The sequence below is a fragment of the Theropithecus gelada genome, chromosome 6 (assembly GCF_003255815.1).
Source record: "Theropithecus gelada isolate Dixy chromosome 6, Tgel_1.0, whole genome shotgun sequence".
NCBI lineage: Eukaryota > Metazoa > Chordata > Mammalia > Primates > Cercopithecidae > Theropithecus > Theropithecus gelada.
In genome coordinates, this window is record NC_037673.1 from 111,556,008 (window position 1) to 111,572,823 (window position 16,816).

General features: G+C 39.7%; 1 protein-coding gene across 2 annotated transcripts in view; it reads right to left on the reverse strand.

Annotated features, from left to right (window-relative positions):
• The window catches only part of CCDC112 (coiled-coil domain containing 112), a 33,853-nt gene extending 18,115 nt beyond the window's left edge, over positions 1–15,738 (reverse strand). Inside the window, exons 1-2 of one of the 2 annotated variants that reach the window (XM_025388017.1) lie at positions 15,340–15,738; positions 3,007–3,128 (exon numbers count right to left, since the gene is read on the reverse strand). In XM_025388017.1, coding sequence (XP_025243802.1) covers positions 3,007–3,128; positions 15,340–15,456 — 239 coding nt within the window. In that variant the 5' untranslated portion in view covers positions 15,457–15,738. Of the gene's footprint in view, positions 1–3,006; positions 3,129–14,809; positions 15,190–15,339 lie in introns of those variants that run through there. The other variant, XM_025388018.1, reaches the window with a different exon arrangement.
• Between the last annotated feature and the right edge of the window lie 1,078 nt (positions 15,739–16,816).

Sequence of the window (16,816 nt, forward strand, 5' to 3'; positions counted from 1 at the left end):
GAATGAACTTCCATTCACAATTGCTTCAAAGAGAATAAAATACCTAGGAATCCAACTTACAAGGGATGTAAAGGACCTCTTCAAGGAGAACTACAAACCACTGCTCAGTGAAATAAAAGAGGACACAAACAAATGGAAGAACATACCATGCTCATGGATAGGAAGAATCAATATCGTGAAAATGGCCATACTGCCCAAGGTAATTTATAGATTCAATGCCATCCCCATCAAGCTACCAATGAGTTTCTTCACAGAATTGGAAAAAACTGCTTTAAAGTTCATATGGAACCAAAAAAGAGCCCGCATCTCCAAGACAATCCTAAGTCAAAAGAACAAAGCTGGAGGCATCACGCTACCTGACTTCAAACTATACTACAAGGCTACAGTAACCAAAACAGCATGGTACTGGTACCAAAACAGAGATATAGACCAATGGAACAGAACAGAGTCCTCAGAAATAATACCACACATCTACAGCCATCTGATCTTTGACAAACCTGAGAAAAACAAGAAATGGGGAAAGGATTCCCTATTTAATAAATGGTGCTGGGAAAATTGGCTAGCCATAAGTAGAAAGCTGAAACTGGATCCTTTCCTTACTCCTTATACGAAAATTAATTCAAGATGGATTAGAGACTTAAATGTTAGACCTAATACCATAAAAATCCTAGAGGAAAACCTAGGTAGTACCATTCAGGACATAGGCATGGGCAAAGACTTCATGTCTAAAACACCAAAAGCAACGGCAGCAAAAGCTAAAATTGACAAATGGGATCTCATTAAACTAAAGAGCTTCTGCACAGCAAAAGAAACTACCATCAGAGTGAACAGGCAACCTACAGAATGGGAGAAAATTTTTGCAATTTACTCATCTGACAAAGGGCTAATATCCAGAACCTACAAAGAACTCAATCAAATTTACAAGAAAAAAACAAACAACCCCATCAAAAAGTGGGCAAAGGATATGAACAGACATTTCTCAAAAGAAGACATGCATACAGCCAACAGACATATGAAAAAATGCTCATCATCACTGGCCATCAGAGAAATGCAAATCAAAACCACAATGAGATACCATCTCACACCAGTTAGAATGGCGATCATTAAAAAGTCAGGAAACAACAGGTGCTGGAGAGGATGTGGAGAAATAGGAACACTTTTACACTGTTGGTGGGATTGTAAACTAGTTCAACCATTATGGAAAACAGTATGGCGATTCCTCAAGGATCTAGAACTAGATGTACCATATGACCCAGCCATCCCATTACTGGGGATATACCCAAAGGATTATAAATTATGCTGCTATAAAGACACATGCACACGTATGTTTATTGCGGCACTATTCACAATAGCAAAGACTTGGAATCAACCCAAATGTCCATCAGTGACAGACTGGATTAAGAAAATGTGGCACATATACACCATGGAATACTATGCAGCCATAAAAAAGGATGAGTTTGCGTCCTTTGTAGGGACATGGATGCAGCTGGAAACCATCATTCTTAGCAAACTATCACAAGAACAGAAAACCAAACACCGCATGTTCTCACTCATAGGTGGGAACTGAACAATGAGATCACTTGGACTCAGGAAGGGGAACATCACACACCGGGGCCTATCATGGGGAGGGGGGAGGGGGGAGGGATTGCATTGGGAGTTATACCTGATGTAAATGACGAGTTGATGGGTACAGCACACCAACATGGCACAAGTATACATATGTAACAAACCTGCACGTTATGCACATGTACCCTACAACTTAAAGTATAATAATAATAAATAAATTAAAAAAATAAATAAATAAATAAATAAATAAATAAATATAATTTTTATTTGTCAGTTATACCTCAATAAAGTTGGGGGAAAAGACAAAAGTATTATATAAATGCAAGGAGAATTCAATCTCCAAAAGCTAAAATATGGTATAGCTTTTCAAAATTCTAACAGTACACTTTTTCATTGGTAGAATTTCTAAATAGAGAACTGCCACCAATTCTGATCCAGAGACCATTCCTTATAATAGGCTCCTTTTCTCATGTTCTTTGGCAAATTGATACTATGTAGGTTCAAAGTAATGTTTTGATAAAGCTCTCAACTGTAGGGTAGAGTGGGGTGCCTTGAGTTCCAATTTTTTTTAACATTCCTCATATTTATCATATGCTGGTACTGCTGACAACATTGAACATTCAATAAATATCACTGGTTGTTTAAAGAAGAAGTTCATATATATTGAAAATTTTAAATAAATTGAAGCTTCTCAAATAGCTTGGTCATAATGGGCAGAATGGATCTGAAAGGGGCAGAAACCAAGGAAGTGAGATCAATTAAAAATGCACTGAAAAAAAAAAAAAAAGTAAGAGTACTGACTTTTCATTAAAATGATTCACTGTCTTCCTTAGTGAGATCACACCCACATATTCAAATAGGCTTGCTGGTGAACAGCACTGGTTAGTAAGAATGATGGCTTTCAGAGTGGCTGGAGCCAGCCTAGGAGTCCCTCAGACACCATTTATTAAGCATGTAACCTATGGAAAGATGTTTATCCTCTATGATCCTCAACATCCTCATTTGTAAAATGGAAGAAGAACAATTTAAATATATGATGTTTGTCATTTATAAAACACTTTCATACATATATAATAAAAAAACACAAAAACTATTCACTTCCTCAAAAACATTTACCAGGCGTTTAGTTATAAAGTGAAAATAGATTGTCTGTTATTTGTTATACAAAATCTAAAGAAACAGCTATTTTATTTCCCTTGAAATACACAGATTCAAAATTGTAAAAATAAAACTGAAATTACTCTACTTACAATTAACTTTATATTAAATAGCTTATTATTTGTCCATTTCATACCTCCCATCTTTCTCTTGTTATATTTGACAGGCTAGTGATTACAATTTTATAACTTAATGTGAGACTAGGTAGGGTAGAATTAATTTTTTATTGTCCATTATAAAATGGCTAGTAATGTTATTTGAAGATAATATTCTTATACTTACTGATTCTTAAATTTTTCTGCTGTGCGTACGAATTCTGCTTTCTTAGTCTGATTAACTTTCTGCTTCCAGTTTTGAAGATGAAAAGGACGAATTCCACCTGAAGTACTAAAACAGCCATCACTCTGCATTGAGAACAAGAAAAACTTAACAGTAATGAAAACAGTAAAACAGAACTGTGGAATTTTTTCAGAGAGATAAAATGTCAATAGTTGAGTTTCTTGAAGGATAATTTTGGGGCCAATCTTATTTAACTCTTAGAAGTACATTTGTGGAAGAAGCAATATCTATCAAATGAAGGAATATCTATCTTAAAATGCTACACTGAGTAAGAAAGGTTAAATATCCCAGGATTATTTGCAAAATACTCTAATTCATTCAGTTGGTCATTTAATAAGTATGTATTGAACACTACGAAGTGACATGGGCTGCATTAGACACTAGGGAAACAATCATGATCTATAATAATATGGCCCCTGTCTGAAAGTCTAGTGAGGAAAAACAGATTTAAAGAGAGAAGAGTAAACAAGCAATAAAATGAAAACTCCACCAGCTGCAATAAATGCTATTAAGAAAATAAATATTAGGGCTCAGATGGAGAAAGCAGAGCAAGGGTTTGCTTTTTCAGTTACAATGGTCACAGGTCTATTTGAGGGGATGACTTTAAGGAAGATTGAAGGCAGCTATGACAGGAGCAGTAGGAAAGTGTGTTCTAAGCAAAGGGATCTACATGTGCAAAAGCCCTAGAGCATGAAAGACTTTGCTGAGTTCAAGCAGAGAAAGGCCAATTGTGACATGAGATTAGTAACAGTGTGATCTTGGTAGGAGATGAAAGTAGAGAGGCAGGTACGTGCCAGATCATACAGACATTTTAGGTCACTTAGGGGGTCTGGATTTTATTGAAGTGTTTTGAGCAGGGAAAAGCCATGATACATTTAATTCTTTAAGAACAATTTTCTGGCTATTTTTTTGGAGAATAAATTAATGGGAGGTGTGGGGATGGAGTGAGCCAAGACTGGAAGCAGGAGGATCAATGAGGTACCTAGTACAGCTATAGAGACAAGGAATGACAGTGTCCAGGACTACTGAGCTGATAGAAAATAAAAGAAGACTCAATATATTTTGGAGGTATCACCGAGAGGGATTGCTGAGCAACAAAAATGGGTTGTGGGGGATGAGGGGAAAAGGAAACAAGGCTTTAAATTTCCAGGAGCAAAAAAGAATAAAGTAGTAAATCTAAATCTAGGAAATATATTTTAAGTCAAAATGTAATCCACATACCATAAAATATGTCTGTTTGAAGTGTACAATTCAGTAGTTTTTAGTGCATTCACAAAGTTGTGCAACCATCATGACTATCCAGTTTCAGAATATTTTCATCATACCAAAAAGAAACCTCATACCTATTAGAGGTCACTCCCCATTCCCCTTCCTTCCAGCTCCTGGCAACCATTAATCTACTTTCTGACTCTATGGATTTGCATATTCTGGAGAATTTATATAAATGGGCTCGTACAATGTGTAGCCTCGTCTGACTTCTTTCACTTCACGTGATGTTTTCAAGATTCATCCATGTTGTACCATGAATCAATACTCCATTCCTTCTTATGGCTGAATAATACTCCATTATATGGGTCTACCACATTTTGTTTATCTACTCATCAGTCGCTAGCTGATGGACAATTGGGCTGTTTCCATTATTTGGCCAAATTAATCTGAACATTTGTGTACATGTTTTAATGTGAATATATGTCTTCAATTCTCTTCATTATATACCTAGCAACAGAATTTCTGGATCATAAAGTAATTATTATTATTATTTTTTACTTTCCCATTTTAAAAAATTGGGTGGCATAGTGGGGCCTGGTGGCTCATGCCTCTAATTTCAGCACTTTGGGAGGCCAAGGTGGGAGAACAGCTTGAGCTGAGGAGTTTGAGACCAGACTGGACAACATAGCAAGATCTTGTCTGTATAAAAATTTAAAAAAGAAAAAAAAAATTAAGCCAGGCATGGTGGTATGAGGCCACCAGCAGGCCACCTCAGGAGGCTGAGGTGGGAGGATCACTTGAGCCCAGGAGATCAAGGCTGCAGTAAGCCATGACCACAAAACTGCACTCCAGCCTGGGGGGACAGGGCAACACGCTGTCTCAACAATAACAACAACAACAAAAGGATTGCCCTTTTATTGTTGAGTTGGAAGCATTCTTTATAAACTGGATGTAAAAGTCCCTTATTAGACATGATTTGTAAATATTTCCCCCCATTTTCTGAGTTGTCTTTTCACTTTCTTGATAATGCCTTTGAAGCCCAAAAGTTTTAAACTTTTTAAAGAATTGCCGGACTGTTTTCCACAGTGGCTGCACCATTTTACATTCCCACCAGCAATGTATGGGGGTTTCAATTTCTCCACAAACTCACCATTAACTGTTATTATCTGCCTTTTTTATTACAGTCATCTTAATGGGTACGAAGCGATTTCTCACAGTGGTTCTGACTAGTCCATAATGACTAACGATGTTGAGCATTTTTTTCATGTGCTTATTGGCCTCTTATTTTAAGGAATGTCTACTTAAATCCTTTCCCTTTTAAAAAATTTGGTTGTCTGTTTATTGTTGAATTGTAACAGTTATTTACATATGTTACTCAACTTTTACGGGAGGCTACTGTTTTGAACAGAGCTCCTGCAGTAGGCCCCAACAGACCAGACAAAATAAAAATAGTCACTCATGCTAAGTGCCACATGATCAAAATGAAACTTTGAGGAAATAGGTAGATTTTCCCAATTGAGCAATTTTTCCTGAAAACAAGAGATGCACAGCAACCAATCAGAAAGGGTCCAGTCAACCTGAGTCTGAGTAATAAGAAAAGCCTCTCTGCTTTTACCTTCATAAGTTACCTGAAGTAAACTGATGTTAACCAATCCTCTTTCTTTTTTCTTTCTTTCTTTTCTTTTCTTTCTTTTTTTTAAATTAAAGTGGTTAGGATCTTCTTATGTTGCCCATGTTGGACTCCTGGGCTCAAATGATCCTCTTGTCTTGATCCTGCTTAGTCTCAAAGTAGTTGAGACTATAGGCACATGCTACTGTGCTCAACTCCAATCTGCTTTTTTCTTTTTTCTTCGAAATATTCTTTCATAATTGAGATTTTATTGTTGTGTTGAAAATCAGTACACACACATTTCAATTTGCAAACATTTTTAATATAAGTACCAAAAATCTAAAATGTCATGTTTTTCCCACCCCACTCCCCGCAGATGGAGTTTTGCTCTTGTCATCCAGGCTGGAGTGCATTGGTGCCATCTTGGCTCACTGCAACCTCTGCCTCCTGAGTTCAAGCGATTCTCCTGCCTCAGCCTCCTGAGTAGCTGCGATTACAGGCGCCCACAACCATGTCCAGCTAATTTTTGTATTTTTAGTAGAGACAGGGTTTTGCCATGTTGGCCAGGCTGGTCTCAAACTCCTGAACTCAGGTGATCTGCCTGCCTCGGCCTCCCAAAGTACTGGGATTACAGGCATTAGCCACCGCACCCAGCCACCATGTACTTTTAGAGGTTATTCCAGGGACTTTCCAGCTTAAATTTGGAGGGAAATTTTCCTTAAGAGGCGATCAAGTACCAGTATCTTCACATGTTGATAAGCTGTTAAATACATCCCAGCAACTCACAATTTAATACCATATACACTACATACTCTAATTTTCAATCTTTCACAACACACTAACAATGTTATTAGGAAAATATAGGACTACCATAACCAAAGGTGTCACAGAGTGCACACAATTCTGATGGGGAAAGCCATGATCAAAGAGTAGTTTTTATAAGGAAACAATTCTACTAAAAAAGAACACGGGAATGGAAGTAATTTAAAATCTTCAAGACATTAAATGCAGGACCGTGACTCCATATTGTCATTTAGTATGCTTAGTATTAGAGGATATAAGAACTAACCCCCTATCTACGGAATGTTAAGCTGACACTCAAGACAGTCAAAGCCTCCCATAATTCAATATTCCACACTATTTTCTGGTTGTACCAAAAAATAAACAACCAGCGAATGATTTCACCTCTTAAAGCATTTACACTTAAAAAATAGGATGAGGTGGGATTCCCTCCTTCTTAAAAATGTTCCCTGAGTGACTAAAAAACTTGCATTTACAAGATAGTTGATAAAAATATTCCTCTGGATTGTACAAGGAGGGAGACGGGGACTACTAAAACACAGTAGATGATATTAATCGGACTTGGCTATTTTTTTTTTTACCCAAACTCATTTTATAGCCAGACAGACTTGGCTTCTTTCCCTCAGCCTTCATTGAAGGCAGGACTCTCCTGGGTTTTAGTTTCTTCGTTTTCTGCAGGTAAGTCTTCTTCAGTTTCTTGGTTAGCCACTTTGGCCAGTTTTCCTTTTGCTCCCCTTTTGCCTTTGGTTTCCCTTTTGTGTCTGAAGATTTATCCCTTCATGACCGCCTTTTTTGGCTTTATTTCTGCTTTTGTAGGAGCAGGTTTAGATGACAATTGCACGAATCTCCTCTTGGGCTCTTCCTTCACTTCCCCTTCTGCTGGACTCACCTTCTAGTTGGGCTTCTTGTCAGCAGGAAAGGCGCCTGTTCAGTGCTCAGTGCTTACAAGCCCTGGTGTGCCAGCCTCTATGGAGCCGGGCTACCTGGCTGTTGCCACTCCTCCTACCACCTCAGCGGCTGAGAGCCCCACTTTTTTCTATTGTTTCTGGGGTTTTTGTTCCTACTTTACAGAACCCACTGTTCTGTCATGCCCTGTGGAAATTCTTACCTATTTTGTAGAATGGGATGCTGCCCCAATTCATGAATTGCAAATAAAAGCCTATTCGATCTAAATTGAACTAAATTTGTTGTAACTTTGTTCAACATATATTTTAGATGTAAGAACCTTATCAACATATAATTTGCAAGCATTTTCTCACATTCTATGACTTATCTCTTAACTTTCTTAATAATGTTCTTTTGCAGCAGCGTAATCCCGGTTCACTGCAACCTCTACCTCCACCTCCCCGGTTCAAGTGATCCTCCTGCCTCAGCCTCCTGAGTAGCTAGGACCACAAGCACATACCATCACGCATGGCTAATTTTTGTATTTTTAGTAGGGGTAGGGTTTTGCAACGTTGGCCGGGCTGGTCTCGAACTAGCCTCAAGTCATCTGCCCGCCTGGGCCTCCCAAAGTGCTGGGATTACAGGCATGAACCACTCACTGCACGTGGCCTGAAGCACAAAAGGTTTTTAATCTTGATGGAATCCAACGTATCTATTTGGTCTTTGGCTGCTTGTGCTTTAGGTGTCATACAGGGGAAACTACTGACTGACCAAAAGTCATGAAGACTCATGCCTGTGTTTTATTCTAAGAGTTTTTTAGACCTACATTTGGTCTTTGATCAGATTAGATATGTTAAAATATGGTGTGAGGTAGTTCAGCTTCTGTAAGTGGTTATTCAATTGTCCAAACATTTGTTGAAAAGACTGTTCTTTTTTTTTTTTTTTTTTTTTTTTTTGAGACGGAGTCTCGCTCTGTCGCCCAGGCTGGAGTGCAGTGGCCGGATCTCAGCTCACTGCAAGCTCTGCCTCCCGGGTTTACGCCATTCTCCTGCCTCAGCCTCCTGCCTCTCCTACTACAGGCGCCCACCACCTCGCCCAGATAGTTTTTTTGTATTTTTCAGTAGAGACGGGGTTTCACTGCATTAGGCAGGATGGTCTCGATCTCCTGACCTCGTGATCTGCCCATCTTGGCCTCCCAAAGTGCTGGGATTACAGGCCTGGGCCACCGCACCCGGCCAACTGTTCTTTTCTTACTGAAATGTCTTGGCACCCTTTTGAAAATCAACTGCCCATAAATCTGTGGGTTTATGTCTTGTCTCTCACTGATCTATATGTCTGTTGTCTATCCCTATGCCAGTACCACAGTTTGATTACTATGGCTTTGAAGGTAAATTCTGAAATTAACAAGTGTAAGTCCTTCAACTTTGTTCTTCTTTTTCAAGACTGTTTTGGCTATTTTCCGTGCCTTGCATTTTCCATAATAATTTTAAGATCAGCATGTACATTTCTTCAAAATAATTTTTAAAAGGCAGCTAAGATCTTTATAGAGAATGCACTGAATCTGTAAATCAATTTGGGGAGTACTGCCATCTTAATAAAATGAAGTCTTCAAAATCATAAACAGTAAGTATTCATTTATATATGTCTCCTTTAATTTTTTTGAATAATTTTTATAGGTTTTAGAGCATAAGTTTCATGCTTCTTTTGTTAAATTCATCCCTATGTATTTTAATTTTTGTGATACTATTATAAATGGTATTTTTTTCTTAATTTCATTTTTGAATTGTCCATTGCTAGTGTATAGAAATACAACTGACTTTTGTATATTGATCTTGTATTCTGCAACCTTGCTGTACTTTTTAAATTAGTTTTCTAGTAAGTTTTTGTGTGTGTGTGTGTGGATTCCTTAGAATTTTTAATATATATTAGGTCATCTGTGAGTAAGTATCATGTTACATCTTCCTTTCCAATATGAATGCTTTTTATTTCCTCTTCTTGCCTAATTGCCCTAGTTAGAACTTACAGTGAATAAAGCGGTAAGAGTGGATAATTTTGTCTTGTTCCTGATCATATGGAGACAGCCTTCCATATTTTATCATTATACATTATGTTACTTAATGATGCTGCCATCAGGTTGAGAAAGTTCTCTTCTACTGACAGTTTGTTGACTGGAAAATCTGAGTTGATCTATCTTCATGAAAGGGTGTTGGATTTTGTCAATTGCTTTTCTGCTTCTATTGGGATGATGTGGTTTTGCCCTTTATTCTATTCATATGTTGTATTATATTAGTTGATTTTCATATATTAAGCCAACATTGCATGTCTGGAATAAATTGCAATTGATCATGGTGTATAATCCTTTTCATGTTTTTAGATATGTTTGCTCGTATTTTGTTATTTTTACATCTGTATTTATAACAGATACTACTCTGTATTTTTTTTGTGTGTGTGATGTTTTTGTTTGATTTTGGTATCAGGGTAATAATGGCCTTACAGAATGAGAAATGTTCATTAAAATGTTCTTTCCGCCGGGCGCGGTGGCTCACGCCTGTAATCCCAGCACTTTGGGAGGCCGAGGCGGGCGGATCACAAGGTCAGGAGATCGAGACCACAGTGAAACCCCGTCTCTACTAAAAATACAAAAAATTAGCCGGGCGCGGTGGCGGGCGCCTGTAGTCCCAGCTACTCAGGAGGCTGAGGCAGGAGAATGGCGTGAACCCAGGAGGCGGAGCTTGCAGTGAGCCGAGATCGCGCCACTGCACTCCAGTCTGGGCGACAGCGTGAGACTCTGTCTCAAAAAAAAAAAAAAAAAAAAAAAAATGTTCTTTCCTCCTCTATTTTCTGAAAAACATTTGTTACAAACAAAAATACATTTATGCTGACTTTCATATTTACCTATATATTTGCAGTACTCTATTCACATTATTCTTCATGTGGATTTAAGTTACTGTCTAGTGTCCTTTTATTTTAGCTTGAAGGACTCCTTTTAATGTAGGGCAATTATGCTAATGATAAATTATTTTGGCTCTTGTTTGCCTCAGTATGTCTTAAATTCTCCTTCATTCTTATAGAATAATTTTGCTGTACAAAGAACAGCTGGTTGGCAGTCTTTTTCTATTTTATGTCATCCCTCTGCCTTTTGGCGTCCATGGTTTCTGATGTGAAATCAGCTGTTAATCTTATTGAGGAATTCCTTATATGTAATGAATTGCTTCTTTCTTGGTGCTTTCAAGACTTTTTGTCTATATTTATTGGCATGTTTATTATGATGTGTCTAGATATGAATTTCTATGAGTTTATTCTATTTAGAGTTCATTGAGCTCCATCCATATGTAGGTTAATGTTTTTCATCAAATTTGTGAAGTCTTCTGTTTTATTTCCTCAAATATCTATTTCCTCCTTTTTTCTCTCTTTCCTTTCTGGGACTCTCATTATGCACATGGTAGTATGCTTAATGGTATCTCACAGATCTCAGACTCTGTTCATTTTTCTTCATTCTTTTCTTCTCTCTGTTCTTCAGTCTGGATAATCTGAATGGACCTATCTTCAAGTTTGCTGATACCTTCTTCTGCCAGCTCAATTCTGGTGTTGAGTCTCTCTAGTGACGTTTTCATTTGAAATTCCTGCATTTTTTAACTCCAGAATTTCTACTTGATTCTTTTTTAAATATTTGATTTCTTTAAAGATTTCTATTTGATGAGACCTCATTCCCACATTTTCTCTTAGTTCTTTAGACATGGTTTCCTTTAGTTCTTTGACCATATTTAAATAACTGTTTTGAAGTCTTTGTCTAGTATGTCCAATAGCCAGTATTACTCAGAAAGAGTTCCTTTTTACTGTTTTCCCCATGTGTGAACCATACCTTCTTGCCATGTTTCATAATTTTGTTAAAGACTGGACATATAAAATAATATAATGTGACAACTCTAAAAATGAGATTTTCTCCCCTTACCAGGGTTTGTTTTGTTGCTGTTTGGTCACTTTCCTAAACGAATTCTGTAAAGTCTGTAGTCTTTGTCAGGTGTGGCAGTGAAATCTCTGGTTGGTTAGTTCAGTTGTCAGCCAATAATTGGTCAGAGATTTCCTTAGATGCATTGAACCACTGTGTGTCCTAGTGTTTGCTACCTTTGGGAAAGGGGGTCTGTATGCATGCTGAAGCATACCTCCTACATGCAGGCAGGCAGTTTACAACCCTACCTTAGTCTTTACTTTCTGCCAGCATAGTGCTTCAAAGCCAAACAAGGATGAGGACTGAGAGCTTTCTTAGGTCTTTCCTGGTGTCTCCTATTGCTGCTATAACGAACTCACCACAAGTTAGTTTACCACAAATGCAGTGGCTTAAACAACAGAAATCTATTCCCTTATAGTTCTGGAGGTCTAGTCTAAAATCAAAGTGTGAACCTGGAGGACATTATGGTAAGTGAAACAAGCCAGACACAGAGATGCAAATCCTGTATAATCTTACTTAGACTGCACATGGAATCTAATACAGAGTAGAACAACAGTTGCCAGAGGCTGGTGGGAGGGCAAGATATAGGGAGTTGGTCAAATGGTGCAAAGTTTCAGATAGACAGGAGGAATATGTTGGGATCTACTGCACAGTAGGTTAACCATAGTCAATAATGATGTTATTGCGTGTCTCAAAATAACAGAGTAAATTTCAAATGTTTCACCAGAAAAAATAAGTGAGGTGATAGATATGTTAATTATTAGCCTGGTTTAATCATTCCACATTGTATACATATATCAAAACATCATATTGAACCCCATAAAGTATATAATTTTGATTTGTCAATTAAAAATAATGTTAATTAAAACAAAGGTGTTAATAGGGCTACATTCCTTCTGGAAGCTTCAGGGAAGAATCCACCCTCTTACCTTTTATTTCCAGCATCTAGAGCCACCTTCATTCCTTGGCTAATGGCCCCTTCCTCACATTACTCCATCCTCTTCCTTCCATCATCACATCTCCTACTTCTGACTCTGATCTTCCCATGTCTCTCTTATAAGGACCTTTCTGATTACATCAGATCCACTCAGATAATTAAGATATTTAATTTATCTTAATCACATCTGCAAAGTCCCTTTTACTATGTAAGATTACACAGTCACAGGTGAAAACAGTTATTATTGAAGGGTTATTTCATGCAGCCAAGGAACATAAAATTCAGGTCATCAGAGGGAAGGTCCTTAGAAACAAAACAGAAGATAGGGCCTTAAGCTGGTATAAAACCAGCATCACACTAATGTGATGCTGTTAGAGATACTTCAAAAAAGTCATAATTCAGCAACTACAATAATCAAGAGAACAACTGGGAACAAGAGGGAAATGACATTGGAGAGGTGGATAGAGATTTGTGGTCTTCAGATTTGAAAGGGAATAGCTAAGAGGGTTATGAATAAATAATATACAAATACTAAAAAGCATAGATAGAAAAGTAACACACTTTTCATAGTAAGTGAGGAATTTATGAGATTCCACGCCCTGAGGATATTGTAAAATAAAATATATCATAGTTTCAAAACTTCAGAGATAATTACTCCAAAGTAATTTAAAGAAACTGTGATGGACTGAATTGTGTTCCCTCAAAATTCCTATGTAGAAGGTCTGATCCCCAAATAACTCTATCTGGAGATAGGGCCTTTAGGTTAAATGAGGTCATTAAGGTGGGGACCTAATTTGATAGAACTGGTGACCCTATAAGAAGAGATGCCAGAGATCTCTTTCTCTCCTCTTGTAAGAGAGAAAAGACTATGTGAGGACACAGTGAGAAGGTGGCTGCCTACAGGCCAGGAAGAGAGGCCTCACCAGAAACCAACCCTAAGGGCAACTTGATCTTGAACTTCTAGCTTCTAGAACTGTGAGAAAATAAACTTTTGTTGTTTTAGCCACCAAGTCTGTAGTATTTTGTTATAGAAGCCCTAGCTGACAGGAACTTTAGATATTTTGGTAGACATCTCTAGTATCATGAGATTGCCATCAGGAAAATTATCTCTTCTCAAGAAAATACTAGTTGGTTTCAGTGTTAAAGTCAGTAGGAATATCTGTTCATTTAATCATATGACAAATATTCAAGTTCAGTGTCAGGCTGTAGAATTTTTGTGTATAGGTATGTGTGTGTGGTATGCTGGGGGAAGTACAAAGATGGATAACATGTAAACTCCTAAACATTATCACAATATAGCATGCAGTAATTCTGTTTTGTTTTTTTTTTTAAAGAAAAAGCCCAAACACATGTGAAGAATTCTACCTAATTATGCTGAGGTAGATTCTCAACAATGAGGCTCTGCTTTCCCTACTAAAGTGGTAAGAAAGTATACACCACGGTTCTCAATCTCAGCACTACTGACTTTTGGACCAGATGATTTTTTGTTGTAGGTGGCTGTTCTCCGGCATCTATCCATTAGATGCTAGCAGCCCCTCAACACCCCCCTGCTCCCCACTCTGACAGCCAAATATGTCTCCAAACATTGCTAGATATCCTCTAGGTGATTGATAAAATGGCTGAAAGAGCTCCACAGGTGATCTGATCCAACCCCTGAGGAGGCAAATACCACAAAAGTGTGCACCAATAACAACATTAGGCAACTTGCAAGAAATGCAGATCACAAGATAAAACATTGCTACAAGAATTTAGAGAACAAATGATGGAGAAACCCAGCAACATGGGGTCACACATTTTTTTAAGCATAGTACTTAAAAATACTTTATGTATTTTTATATATTTTATATTTTTTCCTGAGATACTTGGGCCAGAGTTAGAATAATAAAGAGAATTATAGAGGATGTGTGAGAAAATTTTCCGTAGGTGGAATTTCCTGAACTTCTACGAGTAAAGACACTGTATTTCCTTAAAGGAGGAAAAAGATGGAACCTGTCCTCAGCTCCTGACAGCCTTCCTTCAGGTTTATATTGATCCACAAATTATTTAGTAAGTGCATACTATAGTCCAAGCACTACACAACAGGCATAGTTCTTGGTGCTGGGAATACAATAAAGAATAAAATTTCCAATACTTTCTGCCCTCATGGAGCTTACATTCTCATGGGGGTGCGAGGAAGGGTGAGGGTGTGAGGAGAAACATAAACAATAGAAATAAAATACGTAATGTAATATATGGTACTAAGTGCTATGGGGAAAAATAAAACCAGAAACAGGGACTGGGTGTGCCGCTTAAGGGGATTCAGTTGAGAGAGATCATGGAAAGTCTCGTTGAGCTGATAACATCTGAACAAAGATACCTGGTCCTCACCACCTAGAAAGGGTCCTAAACCGATCACTGGAAACACCTCTGCCTCCGACCATCCCATATTGTCTTTCTCCTTGTGTTCCCAGCGCCGGTACAGTAACACAGCTGCCACCAATTACTGGGCACAGAGTCCCCCTCCAACCAAGCACTGTGCCAGGGGCTCCCCAGACATAACGTTAATCCAAAGCTCGGGAGGTGCATGTTACTATTCCCAATTTTTAGAGAAGAAAGTGAGTCTCCGAGAGCATATGTTCTTATCACGCGGCTAGGAAGCGGCAGAGCCGGGTTCCCACCCAGGTCTTCCTCGACTCCGAAACCACATGGAGGCGGCTCTGCAAAAGCTGTTAAACGCACAAGCCAACAAAGAGCAACGCCCGGCGCGTGCCAGGCCCCGAGCAGGGGAGGCGAACGCCGCGCCTCCCGCCTCCCGCTGGCACTGCAGAAGGCACCTGTTCAGACAGGGCCTGCAGCCCCCGACCCCACGCCTGCGGCCACAGCAGCTCTCTGTTCTCCCGGATTTACCTGTTGAGGCGCTGGCGTTGCTCCCACGCCGGTCCCAGTGGCCGCGCCCGCCCCTGCCACAGCCCCGGCTACCGCGGTGGCCGCAGCCGCTACCACAACCGTCGTCAGTGCGGCCATGTTTACCCGCCGAGCTGCTCGGGCCGCGGCAGCCACCGGCGCCTGGGGATTCGTGGCCGGCGCACCTCGGCCTCTGCAGACCGCTCCCTGCGCTGCGGGCTTGGCCGGGATGCAGGGCGGGGACGAGACGTAGGGCGGGGTCGGGATGCAGGGCGGGGCTGAGACGCGGGGGTGCAGGGGAGTGGGGGTGCGGGAGGGGCGGGACTGGGGTGCAGGGCTGGGCCGAGATGCGAGATTCGGCCCGGGATTCAGGCGGGGAGGGGCGGGGCGAGGGAGGGGCAGGGTGCCGGGCGGAGCAGGGATGTAGGGGAGGGGCGGGTCTGGGGTGCTGGGGCGGGTCTGGGGTGCTGGGGCGGGCGGGTGTGGGGGCGGGGCAGGGGCTGCGCTCTGCCCTGTCGCGTATTTGTACACCCTTTGGGCACTTAACCGACTCTGCCAGCCCAGTCCCATACCTGTCAAGAAAATTCATTGTCTTACATCGTCCTTACATTTTATCCGTGTTGTAGTCAATATATATATATTTTTGCCTAGTATACATCCGCTTTCTAGGTTTCTACTTAGCGCTGCTGGGACTGAGTCTAAATGAAAAAACATTATCAATGATTCCAACAATAAATCATATTTTACATTTTTAAAGAAAAATACCCAGCATGCTCCACAGAACCGGACATCAGAGGCAGGAATGCCACAGTTGCATTCCTAGGACTTGGTCAATGAGAAGACAGATTCCAAAAATGCAGTGCTGGAAAGCTGGAAAAAAGCCACAGATGACGCTTCCAGTCAAGACAACCTGTGGCAACTGAGCTGATTTCTGTAGGTACTACCTTTTCCCCCTTTACAGAAATCGATTCAGTCAGTCAATATGGATCTGCTATCATATGTCAGGCACTGTTCTAGGCCTTGGGAATTTTGTTGAATTAGACACATAGGTAAGTTTCCTCCTCTCACTTCTAGTACAGAGTTTAAACAAGTAAACAAATAGGTATTTATTGAGCAATTCCTTTGTGCCAGCACTGTTATAAGTGCTTTATATGCACTTTTGCATTTAATCCTCACAAATAACTTCATGAAGTAGGTACTATTATCATCTCCATTTCGGTGATAAAGTTAAGGATCACATGGCCGCACAGGTAGAGGGTAGGATACCTATCTAGACAGCCTGACTCCAGAGACCATCCTGGTAGAAATATTAAACAGGTAGCTGGATAAATGCCTCTGGGGCCCAGGAGAGAGAGAGCTAAATATATGAATTTGGCCTTCCTATAGAAAATATTTGAAATAAGACTGAATGAGCTCACCCAGGGTGAGTATAAATTGAAGTCTGAGAATTAAGCCTAGGGCACTCCAAGAAGGTGACCAC